At 42.5% G+C, this 13,067-nt stretch overlaps 1 protein-coding gene across 2 annotated transcripts in view; it reads right to left on the minus strand.

Moving 5' to 3' along the window:
• Positions 1-259: 259 nt before the first annotated feature.
• trappc9 (trafficking protein particle complex subunit 9) overlaps positions 260-13,067 on the minus strand; it is a 323,945-nt gene continuing 311,137 nt past the window's right edge. For both annotated transcript variants that reach the window (XM_033637215.2, XM_033637214.2), the window contains 2 exons: positions 4,456-4,679; positions 260-996 (listed from right to left, as the gene is read on the minus strand). In XM_033637215.2, the coding sequence (XP_033493106.1) occupies positions 817-996; positions 4,456-4,679 (404 nt within the window). In that variant the 3' untranslated portion in view covers positions 260-816. The remainder of the gene's footprint in view (positions 997-4,455; positions 4,680-13,067) is intronic.

The following is a 13,067-nucleotide window of genomic DNA, read 5'->3' on the forward strand; positions in this document are numbered from 1 at the left end:
TTAGGCTTCAAAAATCATAAGTGGGGTTAATTTGTGAAGATTATTTTGCTGATCAAATCGTGTAAGTACCACAGATGTTTGTTTCTCCACAGAGCTTATTTTCTTCAGTAATCCAAAATCCGATGGAATAATTCCATTGGATTTTTCACGAGGGAAGCAGGGCGACGCTAACTTCCATGTCGGCCTAAAGAAAAACATCCTCCCTGAAGCATGTTAATGCTTTTATTTAGGCTTCTGAATGGTCTACATCTTCTTCTTCTTTGCTGGCTTTAGGGTTACAGTTATATCGCTGCCTGTTGGTTTTGCGTTGCTCCTGACGGTGCTTCAGTTGTGTTTTTGCATTTCCATTTGGATGGAGATGTTTTTTATAACAGTGTGTTTGGATTGGATTTTTTTTTTTTTTAGAACAAAGGTGGACTAGGCCTTAGACTCAATGCCAAAGCACAAGGAAAATTAACTTCGTCTCCACAAGTGAGACTACTGATTGCACTCATTCTGCTGAAATGATGTGATGGAGGTCCAAGCCTTTCAGATGCATTCAGAAAGACAGAGAAGTGGGCTGTTTTTAATCAGCCCAGCCACTTGTACAGATGTCAGCTCTATCATTAGCTAGATGGTAACTAACACACTGACCATGTGCAGGAGTGTGTCTGTGTGAGTTTGAGCCCTTGCACTCTGCAGTACACATGCTGTAACCTTTAACAAAATGTTATTTACATGTGATTCAATCCATAAGAATAATGTATTTACAGAGAACATCAACAACAAAACTCTCCATCTTTCATTCGGAGCTAAAATGAGGAGGCCACTGCGCCCTCAGGCCCCGGCTTGTAGCGGCGCGTCCAGGGCTCTGATGTGGACACTGGGCAGAGTGAACCAAGCTAAAGGGAGCTCTCGTCCAGCACTGTCATCCTGGAACTTGATGTTAAGGTAGAAGTCTCCAGTGTAGAGGAAGAGCAGGGCGCCCACACAGACGGAGTTTTCTTTGGGTTTAACCTGGTGGTGGCAAAGACAGACAGCAGTGAGAATCATTAGCAGCCACCTTTCAGTAGATTTATAATGAACCTGGCACAATGTCAGCCAAAAAGAAGTCAGCAGGGGAGTGGGTTTGAAGCTGACTGTGGCAAGTGCAGCGTTTCCCTGTTCAGTTGAGAACAATTCCCAAAGTGAAGTTGTTTTGCACATTCAGGAATATGGGGAATTCATTCATGCTTTCATCTGCTTTTTTTTTTTTACTATAAGCTCTTTGTTCTGGCATCAACCACGCCGCTTTTAATCGCCTCCAGCTTGTTCATTCAGGAGTGAGAATGTGTTACAGACAAAGGCTCCCGTCTAGGATCCCTTCTCCGACAACGCTGTCTTTAATCTACAGACTTCAGTCGTGACCTTTACAGTCTCGTACCTTTGTTTTTGTGGTTTTAGACAATTCTGCTAAACATGCTCTGGTACAGATATCTGAATGCTCTTCCTGCCTGCTCGACACTCACTGGTTTCATTTCAAGTCACGGTTTACAGTGACTTGAAACATGCCTGCGTTATGTAATCCGTCTAAGCAAAAGTCATGTCTGCCTGTACTGTTCCCTGAGGTACAGTAATGTGCATGCTATAGCCTGTACCGCAATGAAACACAGAGTTATTACAATTTTGACAAAACTAAAAGCAGCCATGGTTACATAACTGAAGCGAATCATAAATCTCAGCAAGTGCACAGAGAGACAGGGAAAACAATATAAAACATGATGATATGCTTCAACGTGTACCATCTTGTTCTTTTATTTTTTTGTTATGCTTTTAGAACATGGTGCTTCAAATTCTGAGATGTGCACGGAGCATGCACAGCAATGCCACGTATATATGATTTGGTTTAAAAATGATCTTCCTCCTCCTCCTATTGCCTCTAATGGTATTTGCTAGACTCTACTGCGGATGTTGAAAAAAAAACCCAAAACAATCAGAACAGAGGAGTCTCTAACGCAGCTGTCAATCATGTCACTGCTCGTGAATTGTGATCAAACTGTCAAATATAAATCAAGATTCTGTAACTGCATTTCCATTTGTCCTCTCAGATGTTTTAAGAAACATATTTTAGTGACTGTTCAGCTGTAAAATAAGGCTGCTCTCAGACCTAGAGTCGTCTCCTTTGGTCTGAATCAGGGACTAATTTTGTCACAAAGTTGTATAATTGCCTAGAGTTGGTTCGTGTTCTCATGACAGCATTTACAAGAGGACCAGATCAAAGGCCTTGTGTGAGAAAGCTGCTCTTGATTGGTCAGAATTTCCATGTGGGAAAAATCCAGGAAGCAAACAAAACGTTGAAGAAGAGTACACTTGCAAGATAAATGTGACACTTTCTAATGTCACAATGGAGGGACAGCTACGCAGGTTGATTTTAGCGCTGCTCATCGTGGACTATATTGCTGTCATTGTTCATTTTAGTCAAACCATACAGTTTGAAAACGAGGCGCGGCTCCAACTAGAAAACAATGTTTTGATGCATTGGATGTGCTGAATGTGCATATTAAGGCAGTACAGGAGGAGGTGCACATTAATAATCCTCCAGGACTGTAACATGCTCATGTTTAACCCAAACAATGTGTCATGTGACTGCAGTTAGTTCACATCCAGGTCGGAACACCTTCTCACCACAAACCAACCGCACCAAGAGTTCATTTCTCTTCAAGAAGGTCTCGGACCGGTTGTTTTAGTGCTCAAAAAAATGAACCGCACTTAGGGGACAAATGAACTTGAGTTTGACTGAAACGAACCAAACAGGGCAGGTGTGAAAGCACCCTATGAAAGTTTGTGAAATAGAATCTCTGATCAGTGTTGTTGTAGTTTGTAGTGTTTCCACAATACTGAAATTTGTAACTTTGATACAACACCTTGAAAAATACCAATATTTGACACCATTTTTGATACCACTGGGAACAATTCACCTTTTTTAGATAAAGGTAAATATAACAAGGCAACGACAACTTTTCTTTACTTGGCTGGCGAGAAAGCACAGCTAGTATCAGTGTAACGATACTGCGGAAAACAAATATTGAAACGGTTTCAAATATTCAGTATCAATGAATTGATATTTTTGACAGCATGACTTGTTTGACAGTTTGACCACAGTTAACGAGCAGTGATTGACACGATTGACAGCTGTGTTAGAAACTCCTGCGGTGTGACTGGTTGTTTTCATTTACGTGTGGCAATGTCATTTGTAGCATCATGAGGAAGGAAGGAGCAAATCTTTTTTCCACAGATTATCTGTCTCATGTACGACTGTGTGGATGTAGTGACAGTTTCAGCAAATATGACTTTTTTTTTTATAAGTTACCAACCACAGCTTTAATGCACTGTTTTATTGTGGTTACATTGCGGCAACGCTTCTCTTTAATTTCCCCCTATTTAGCATGTTGATATCTGCTCATCTTAGCTTCTTACTATATAATGACGAAAACTCTGTGTGTGTGTCTGTTCCACGTTTTTCTCCTCACTGACTTGGTCAATCCATGTGAAATTTGGCACAGTGGTAGAGGGTCATGGGAGGATGTGAATGAAGCAATATTACATCAGTTGGCCAAAGGGGGGCGCTATAGCAACCAACTGAAATGGCAAACTTTGAATGGGCATATCTCATGCCCCGTATGTCGTAGAGACATGAAACTTTGCACAGAGATGCCTCTCCTCATGAGGAACACATTTGCTTCAAGAACCCATAACTTCCACTTATATAGATTTTCCGCCATTTTGAATTTTTTGAAAAACACTTCAAATGGATCTCTTCCTAGGAAGTTTGAGCGATCTGCATGAAACTGGGTGAACATAATCTAGGGACCAATATCTAAAGTTCCCTCTTGGCAAAAGTTGGAAAACTTACTAAAACTGAGCTTCTATAAGGCAATGAATATTGCGGAGGGCGTGGCTCATCACATAAAGGTGTATAACATCTCAAGGGTTTCACCCATCACCACGCAACTTTGTAGGCATATGACCACACATAATCTGAGGGGACCCCTCCATTATTGACCCCATCAAACAAAATGGGGGCGCTAGAGAGCTCATTTCTTATCTAGGCCTAACCTCCATATGGATTTTTACTAAACTTGGTAGATATGTAGAACAGGACACCTCAAGGTGACTGGAGAAATTTAACTCTAATTGGCAACTAGGTGGCGCTATAACAACAGAAAAATGCAATGGCATACCATGGTATGGTATGCTGTACATACAGAGATATATGTACAATAAGCAGATATCAACAACTATAACTCCTCTTGTGGGCGCCCACTAGTGGAGGCCGGTGTACAAACAGATAATAAATGTGAATATAGTAAAACACAGTAGTGATAATATAAAATATGTTCTCATAGGAGAAGTTATAACTGTTGCCGTATACAAAACATTTGTAAACATTTAAAACAGCACTATGACATCAGTGTTATTACCCAAGCCCCTACTGACTGTGTCGATGTAGAAGGTGTTGGAGCCGATGAAGGTGACCGCGTCCTCCAGATCGTAGTTCTGGACTCCGTTCTGGTAGTCCTGGTAGGGCACCACAGTCAGAGCCAGGGGGCCCACTGAGTTCTTGCTCAGATTGGTCAGTTTTACCTCCAGGGTCACAGCGTCACCCGCTTTACAGTCGGCAATGACATCACAGTCACATGGCTTCCCATTCACCAACACATCTGGAAACAGACAAGAAAAGGCGAGGGGATTAGAGGGCCCGGAGGGGACGCTTCTTTTGTTTCACATTCTGTACAGAACTGGGACTCTGAAGAATTTGGCAGAAGCGAGAATTAAGACCTTTCAAACCAACATTTAAATCTGGTGCAGGGCCATTCACAGGGTTCTCATCCAATCTCCATTTCATTTGTATTCATCAAAACCCGAGCCGACCATTAATGGCCTATCATAGTGCTTCTGGTGGAGGATCAATAGGCTTTGTTTGTCCTAAAATACATTTTATTGACATCAGTGGAGAGTGCTGGAGCTGTGGGTATTAAACTGAATTCCCTCCTGTTAATCTCATGCATGACTAATTTCTGTTAAGAAAGGACGAACGAGATTGTTGGAACACTGTGAACATGCCACACACACATGCACAAAGTACATTTCCCTCTTTTCACACAGCTATGCCTCTCTCTCTCTCTCTCTCTCTCTCTCTCTTTCCTGCCGTAACCAACCAAGAAACTGACTGAGTTCAATTCAATTCGGCTAATGTGTGGCCAGTCACTGCTGATGTGGCCTCTATTTGGCTAAGGTGCAGAGGGAGACACGATGATTTGTTTTGAACAACGAGCTCAGTGAACTGAGCTCCAGAGCGCTCCTGGCGGGGCCGAAGAGAAGACTGACTCCAAACGTGGGGGATGAAGGGGCACCCAGAGAGATCACCCGAGTAATGACGAGAATAACGCCGGCCTACACACACAAACACACACGCACAAACCGCTTGTCATACGCTTTCTAGTGTCACGCCCGGAGCTGTGATAAACACTGTGAGTCAGAGCGGCTGAGCCTGTGTGACAGCCTGATGAAAGAGCTGAGCTGCGTTTCGGTGCCGCTGGTGTGCCGATCTGTTGCGTACAGCGAGGGGTGGGAGGGGGGTCGAGGGGGGAGTATGAAGATAGACAGACCATCCAGCAGGAGGGGTGGGGGCAAGGGTGTGTGTGGGCGACTGAGGCCGTGCTGTCACAGTCAGTGAGAGAGCCCCGGGGAGGCTGGAGCTACAGGAGGGTGACATTCAGCTCCACGTCTGTATTAAAAACACACTTCACTCAACAGAGACAAGCAGCAGCACTCACTCACTCACACAGACGCTCACAGGAGGCCTTTCGCTTTTTTTTTTTTTTTTTTTTCTTAAGGAAAACATGTCTCTGTAGATTTGGAATGATCTTTTGGTTTGCTGATACTGGCCTTTATCAAGAAGCTCTTCACTACTCAAGTAAATATAGTATGAATGTAGTAAATGTTTTTCTCCTCTGTTTATATCCTGTGCATTATTTATTAATAGGCATACACTGATATATCAGCCAGTATCAGTATTGTCTGATATTAGCCTCATTGACTGCGATCAGCACATGAGATGGCCTTATGTTATTTTTTTTTTTGTATCACATCAAATTTGTGCAGACAAATTAAAAAAAAAAAGCAGTTCTCGAGACTTACATCATCCCGTCTTTGCGAGGACACAAAAAATGTGTTTGGGACGACCTGACATCTTTCCCGGAATGTCTCCGGGACGAAAAGATGCAGTAAATTATCTATGAATGCGTCAGGGTCATAATTTTTTCTTGTACAATGTTACATTCACTCATCATTTGACGAAGGGGTTGCAGGGGGGCTGAGCCTATCCCAGCTGACATTGGGCGAGAGGCAGGGTTCATCCTGGACAGGTCACCAGACTATCACAGCGCTGACACATAGAGACTAGTCTCGCTCACCAGACCTTTCTCAAGAAAAGAAAGGTCTGGCTGGGCCGACTCTCACTTTAAGATTGGAGAAAAAAACGCCCCGGCTGCTTGTATTTCTTTCAACCAATCACAATCGTTCTGGGCGGTGCCACAGCAACGGTGCGCTTGCAAAAATACTGCCGGGGGGGTTTTGGTGTAACACACCCACAAAAATATCGCCTACAGGACGCGAACCATGGCAGAAAAATGGCTACATCCCCGCAAGATCAAACACCGCAAAAGTTAGTAAAGGTTAGTAAACGGTTTAAAACTGCTACACAACCGAAGGTGGTAGGGCGGGACTTCAGCGGGTGGCTCGTTCCGCCCAATGACAGGCTGATCTATGCAGCGACAGACAACCATTCACGCTCACATTCACACCTACGGACAATTTAGAGTCACCAATTAACCTGCATGTCTTTGGACTGTGGGAGGAAGCTGGAGCACCTGGAGGAAACCCACGCTGACTCGGGGAGGACATGCGAACTCTGCAGAGAAGGGCTCCCCCACCCTGGGTTTGAACCAGGAACCCTCTTGCTGTGAGGTGACAATGTTAACCACTGAAATCTGTGTTGAAATTGGCAGGAGGAGAGCTAGTTTATGTTAGCCGTTAGCAGCCTGTGGCCGAGACGAACAGCTATCGGAGGTGGTATCACGTCCCCCAAAAACTGCCCCCGGCTTTAAAGCCAATTTACATAGTGGCCAAACATTGGAATTACAGCTTCAGGGTCTGTCTCCTGATGCTATTGGGCCCAAGAACACTTTTTCCGATAGGCTCACATTGAAACAGAGACATCTGTGAATCAGTGAATAGGTTTTTTTGGGTGTTACAACCCCCACGAAATGACTTGTATTACTATCAGAATTTGATCTATTTGGTCCAGTAGCTTGGAAAGTCTAGAAGAGCTGCCCAGTTATATAATTTTATCCTCATTCAAGTTAGCAGAGTGCTAAACTGGAAGAAGCTGGTTTGGCCGATGGAAGTCTCTAGTATGCCTGCTCTACGGGCCCGATAAGGTTTTGGCTTGAGGTGCTGCTGAGCAACTCTCACAGGAACAAATGGGATCCCACCTCCAACTCGGTTTCCAGCTCTCTTTATACATCCATTGGCTGAATGGAGTTACATGATGATGTATTTAAGCTCTATCCAGTAAAAATGACTATTGGGCGAAGATACATTATAACATTATCATGATGTGTTCAAATGCAATCTAGGAAAGTGTAGTTTTTCGGGGGGGGGGGGGGGGGAACTTGAATAAAATGATGTCTTATAAAATACATATTAGAGAGGTGACTATGATACATTATATATATAGTAAAAAGGCTTTTAAGGCACTTTTTTAAAAATATGTTTCTCACGTGAAAGGTTATATTAAAGGCTGTTTCATAAGTTTGTATTATTATTATTTTTTGTAATGAAAATTTCTATGTTTTCCTGGCACAAAAAGGGGGAATAAATAACAACAAAACAAAATAAACAACAATAACATAAAACATTAGTATCAGTTTCAGTCCAGAATTTCATAATTGGTGCATCCTTATTTATTTTTCTACTTTTTTTATGAGATTATCAACCGAAATGTGTCCATTACATTGAGTATTACAGCTGTCAGAGCAGGTCTTGTTTATGTTCTTGCAGTGTGTGCTATGTTCTTGTAGCTACTTTAATAAAGAAGATGAAATGACGCTTGCCTTTTTTGTTGTAGTTTCAACATGATTTCAGCTCCTTGTTGCTGCTGTGAAGTGCATATTTAAGTGGCATACCTCTGGTGATGGTGCATTCAGACACCCCTGCACACACACACACACACACACACGCGCATATATGCATCCATGCACATGCAGTATAACACAATCCTTCCACAGCCACTTGCACTGAGCCTATAGTGACACCTTAGCAAATAGTTATATTTAGTTTGTTCAAAGTCTTGTTGCTAGGAGATGTGCAAATTATAGGTAGCCTACATTGGCTCTAAAACTAGAAATAAATTCTTTCACATTGAAACGAACAAAAGAGAATGGTTAGTCTGTAATGAGCTGATGAACTCCCACACACACAAGCCTCAGTTACACACACACCCACAGCCTGCACATTTGCCACAGAGTTTCTCTACTCTCTTATCCTGGATTGTGTATCAGCACCGAGGCAATCAACTGATTTAGATAACAAACGTGTACAAACAGTGGGAAGAAACAGCGGCCAACTCTACTGAGGAAAACTGCCACTGTGTTAAAAATACATGTAATGATACTTATCATGAAAAAACAAAAGAATTTCTATTACAATCGTGGTAATTTGGCACTGATGAGATGAGATGGCAGTAGCTGATTTTCAAGTTTTGGACAACTAATCCGTTACGTAACCGTCACAAGAGATAAAGCAACCAAGAATTGGGACATCAAGGTTTCTGATCGGTTGTAGTTCTCTTGGGACTCTCAGCACAAACATATTTACATCTCCACAGAGAGGACGCTAAAGGTCATGACAAAACACTTCTTTATAAAAGCATCTGCTGTGTGTTTCCTGTTGGGCAGAGCCAAGTGCTGTAGGGCCAGTGCACCGATGCTCTCTAGATTATAAGTCACCCCTACAGTTAAGATAGTTAGAAGCTAAAGCCGAACTATAGGCTACAGATCACAGTGTAAAGTGAACCACCACATCACTGCTGATCGCCACACAAGACAATGAATATAAAGGGAAACTTTGCTGATATTGAACCAGCTGTGTGGCATCACAGTGTGTGCAGATGAAAGGTGTTTGGCTCCAAACATTGGTTGAATACCAATACTGGTTGACTATCAGCAAAGTTTCCCTGCTTCCCTTCACTGGTTCCTGTACAGCAGGGTCAGTCTTTGTTTCACTGTTATAATCATTAAAAAGCAAAAACAGCATGTGTATACATTCAGTAGGCTATATCTTCAGTAGCTAGCTAGCTAACCCTACACTTTTCAGGGTCTGATTTTGGTTTTGGAACAGGGAAGAAACGTATATCTTTTTCCAACCTCTCCAGGTAACGAGTATCATTAATACACGACGTGTCCCAGGCACAACATTTAGCTCCAAATCCACAAAACCAGCCTGAAAATGAAGGAAATCTGAAACGACTGCATTAGAGTCAATAGAGCACAGCTGTGTTGCCGTCGGACCCTGGTCTGAGCCGGCCTGATGCTACGTTATGATAAGTAAGTCTGCGTCTGGGGGCAGGACTTAGCGAAGGATCAATTCCCCTTGGCACCGGGTGTCACTGTGGGGTGGTGGCCAGCGGCAGCACCAGGTTTAACCCATGTAACAGCAGCCACCTAAAGTTTTCTGGCGGGGAGTCTGGGCTGTAGGGTCCCCTGGAGCTGGGGTTTATGCTGGCTGGATACAGGTTACTGGGGGTCAGTCTATAAAGCTGCTGCCCCACTCTTCTGGTGAGGTGGTCGGTAGCGGCGGGGAGTGAGTTTATGTAGCTAACATTAGCAAAGGCCTCAAATCACAATGTGATACAGTTGGTGGGTGTAGTTCAGTTGAAAGAAAATAGTTCCTATATGAAACTGCTCACAACAAGGTCTGTGGATTATCTTGAGTAACCAAGTCATGATTTCCAAAAAGAGACACCGCTGTTTTCTCGTTTTTTGGCACTTTGAGCACCGTAAGCCGAGTGCCATCTAGTTCTATTACATTCGAGAAATTCAGACATCTCTACGGCTGATATCTTCGACACTTGGCAGCTCACACCAAAACAACCTAGATGGATAAATGGCAGTACAGGTAAGAGAACAAATATGTATTTCTAATTTTTAAGATGAACTGTTCCTTTAAGTGTTGACACCTGCACAGTATGCAAGTGCTGATCTGCGACTATGCTCCAGCATCTCCCCTTTTTCCTCCTCCCTCCAGCTAATATCATCATCAGACTGGGAAGAAACTCTTTTCATTTCATTGTTAGAGCCCTTTGCAGCTGGAAACAGTGATCCTTTAAATAACACACAGCTGGGATGTTTCTGGGGCTGAACTTTTTATTTATGAACTGAGCTGTTTCAGTTTTGATTTTGGAGGGCTGTGTCTTTTTGATGTTCATGGAAGACAAAGTGGGGAGCCTCTCACTAGTTAGATGTTGCTCCACATTATTTAAAGAAACACTGTTTACAACTACAAAAAGAAATGAAAGGAGGAGTTTATTTTCAGCCTGATGATGACGAGGAAGAGGGGGGAAGGTGGAAAGAGGAAGAGAAAATAAAGAGGTAAGTGAGCAGTGTGGCACATTAAAAGAACTGTTCTAATAAAACAGGCCACTAAACACAGAGATGCTAAATGTCAGCAGGAAGGAGGAGAAATATCGCAGTGACAGAACACTGCTCCAACAAGTGCTGCTGCAGAAACAGGTGCTTCACAGAGGGAGCGCGCGAGACTCGGGACTTCAGTCAGCTCATTTTAACGCATTGATTCCTTGTGATGTGACAGCCTCATTAATAATTTGTGCGTAATGAGAGGAATTGATCTGTTTGTTAATTTCCTGCCCACAGTGAGGTGCAGCGCTTACAACATGTTACGTAACATGTGAAGCTGGGTTCGGCTTTCACGTCCGCACGTACAGCTCTGCCCAGATGCTGCTGCTGCTGCTGCTGCTGGAGTCTGCAGAGGCGAAGCGCTGCGGCAGGCGTCGCCACAGCAACCAGGAGAAAAACAGAGCGCGCGAGAGAGACGACACCTCCCTCCTGTATGAGTATGAGCCACAGATCAAACTACGGCTCTGGGATTAAACAAGCCTCTCCGCCCCTCTCCCTATCGCTGCTGTCACCCGTGAAGATAAAGATGACGGCCGTCACTCGCAGATTTGTCAGTGTTTACAAGATTATGCCGTGCTTCACACCGGGTGTCGATTCAGCTCATTAAGATTCACTCACAAATATTGTGCAGCGCGAGGAGAAAGAGGACGAATCACAAATAAAAATGTCACGTTCATCACACCTCATGGAGAATGACATCTCACAAGTGTGTGCAGGAAACTCATTACATCACCAATATTGTATTATTTAGTGCAGTCCTCAAGTGGATAGTGTGTGTGTGTGTGTGTGTGTGTGGTAAGGAAAAAGCAAAAGTTTAAAGAAGCAAGTGTGCCAAAAATACCTGTTGCATATTTCACTCTTACAAGGTGGATGAAATTCTTATGTAATGAAATTAAAAAATAAAATAAAATTTAAATAAAAAATTAGAAAAAAAATATATGTGCCTACAGAGACAGTTATCCTCCAAAAAAATCCAAAATTAGACATTAAAATAATAAAATTGTTAATATGATTAAGTGAATAAAAAATTAAAAAAAATTCCTCCATAAGAAAAAAAAACAGAGGGATAATATCTGAGGATAAACAATAAGAAAACAGCTTAAGCAAGAAAATAAAATTCAGAAAAAGGAAGACACAAATACACACCGACATATTAAAAAGAAAAGAAAATTCTGACCCTGCAAAAAGAAAAGAACAAGAAGACAGGAGAGACCTGTTAATTAATACGAATGAATTAAAATGAAAAAGAACATTCCACTTGTAGTTTTAATTTAATAATATTTCACCTGCAGTAATGATTTAATATCAGAACAATGAGCTTGGTGTCTTCTCGTAGCTCCGAAGACAAAATATTCAGGAGGGCTGATGATCAATCTGCAGTATAGATCTGTTATTTTATTTTAACAAGGTGAGTCCCACTGAGGGTGGAATCCTCTTTTGAGAGATGCAGCATTAAATATTGAAGACAAAACAATATAAAACCAGACAAGAGATAAATGATAAAAACAAACCAAAAAAAAGCCTAAAGTTGGCAAAGTACTCACACTGCCCCATAAAATCCAAAATTCTTCCATTTAAATTTGTTTTGAAGACCAAGTAGCTGACGCCGAAAACATGGAGGCTTTCTCCCAGCTCTGTCTGTACTGACAGACAGCTGATATACGTCACGTAATCTGAGATCATATTTCATGATGGTAGTTTGCCCAGAATGGCTTTATATATAAAAAAATATACTAATGACTCAATCGACGTGTGGACGGAGATGGTTGGCCAACTCTGGAATACTAAGTACAATAGTGTGTGAGTGAATTTGGTTTCCAGTCTCACTGTGCAAAGATAAATAGAGTCCAGGGGTCTCATTTAACGATGTGTAGGATCCATACTAAAAATGTACATACGGACGTGTGCCAAAAATATTTGACAGTTTCTACAGCCAGGCTTCCACCTCACCATCCGCATTAAGTGTGGATACCTGACCCGAGCACTTCGGATCGGGCTGGATTCAGATAACAAATCAGAAATTTTGCTCGGGTTTGGCCCACTTGACATGCCGCTGTGTTGTGCTATGGCCTATTCAAGTGCTGGACTTTGTTATCTATGTTATTTTGCGCCTGAACGCAACAAAGGCCAATAGTTACATTTAGGGCAGGAGACGAGTTCATGAAGATAAAGACTTCAAAACAATGGTAAGACTCTAATTCAATTATAGTTGTGTAATATGTGATAACCATGATAACAATAACTATGTCAGGTAACAAGCTGCGTCGGGCTCAGGCCGGGTTCGGACTAACAAATCAGAAAGTCTGTTGGGGTTGGGCTGGGCTCGGTTATAACTGCCATGAACAGGAAATG

This window comes from Epinephelus lanceolatus, chromosome 16 (genome assembly GCF_041903045.1).
Source record: "Epinephelus lanceolatus isolate andai-2023 chromosome 16, ASM4190304v1, whole genome shotgun sequence".
NCBI classification, from domain to species: Eukaryota; Metazoa; Chordata; class Actinopteri; order Perciformes; family Serranidae; genus Epinephelus; species Epinephelus lanceolatus.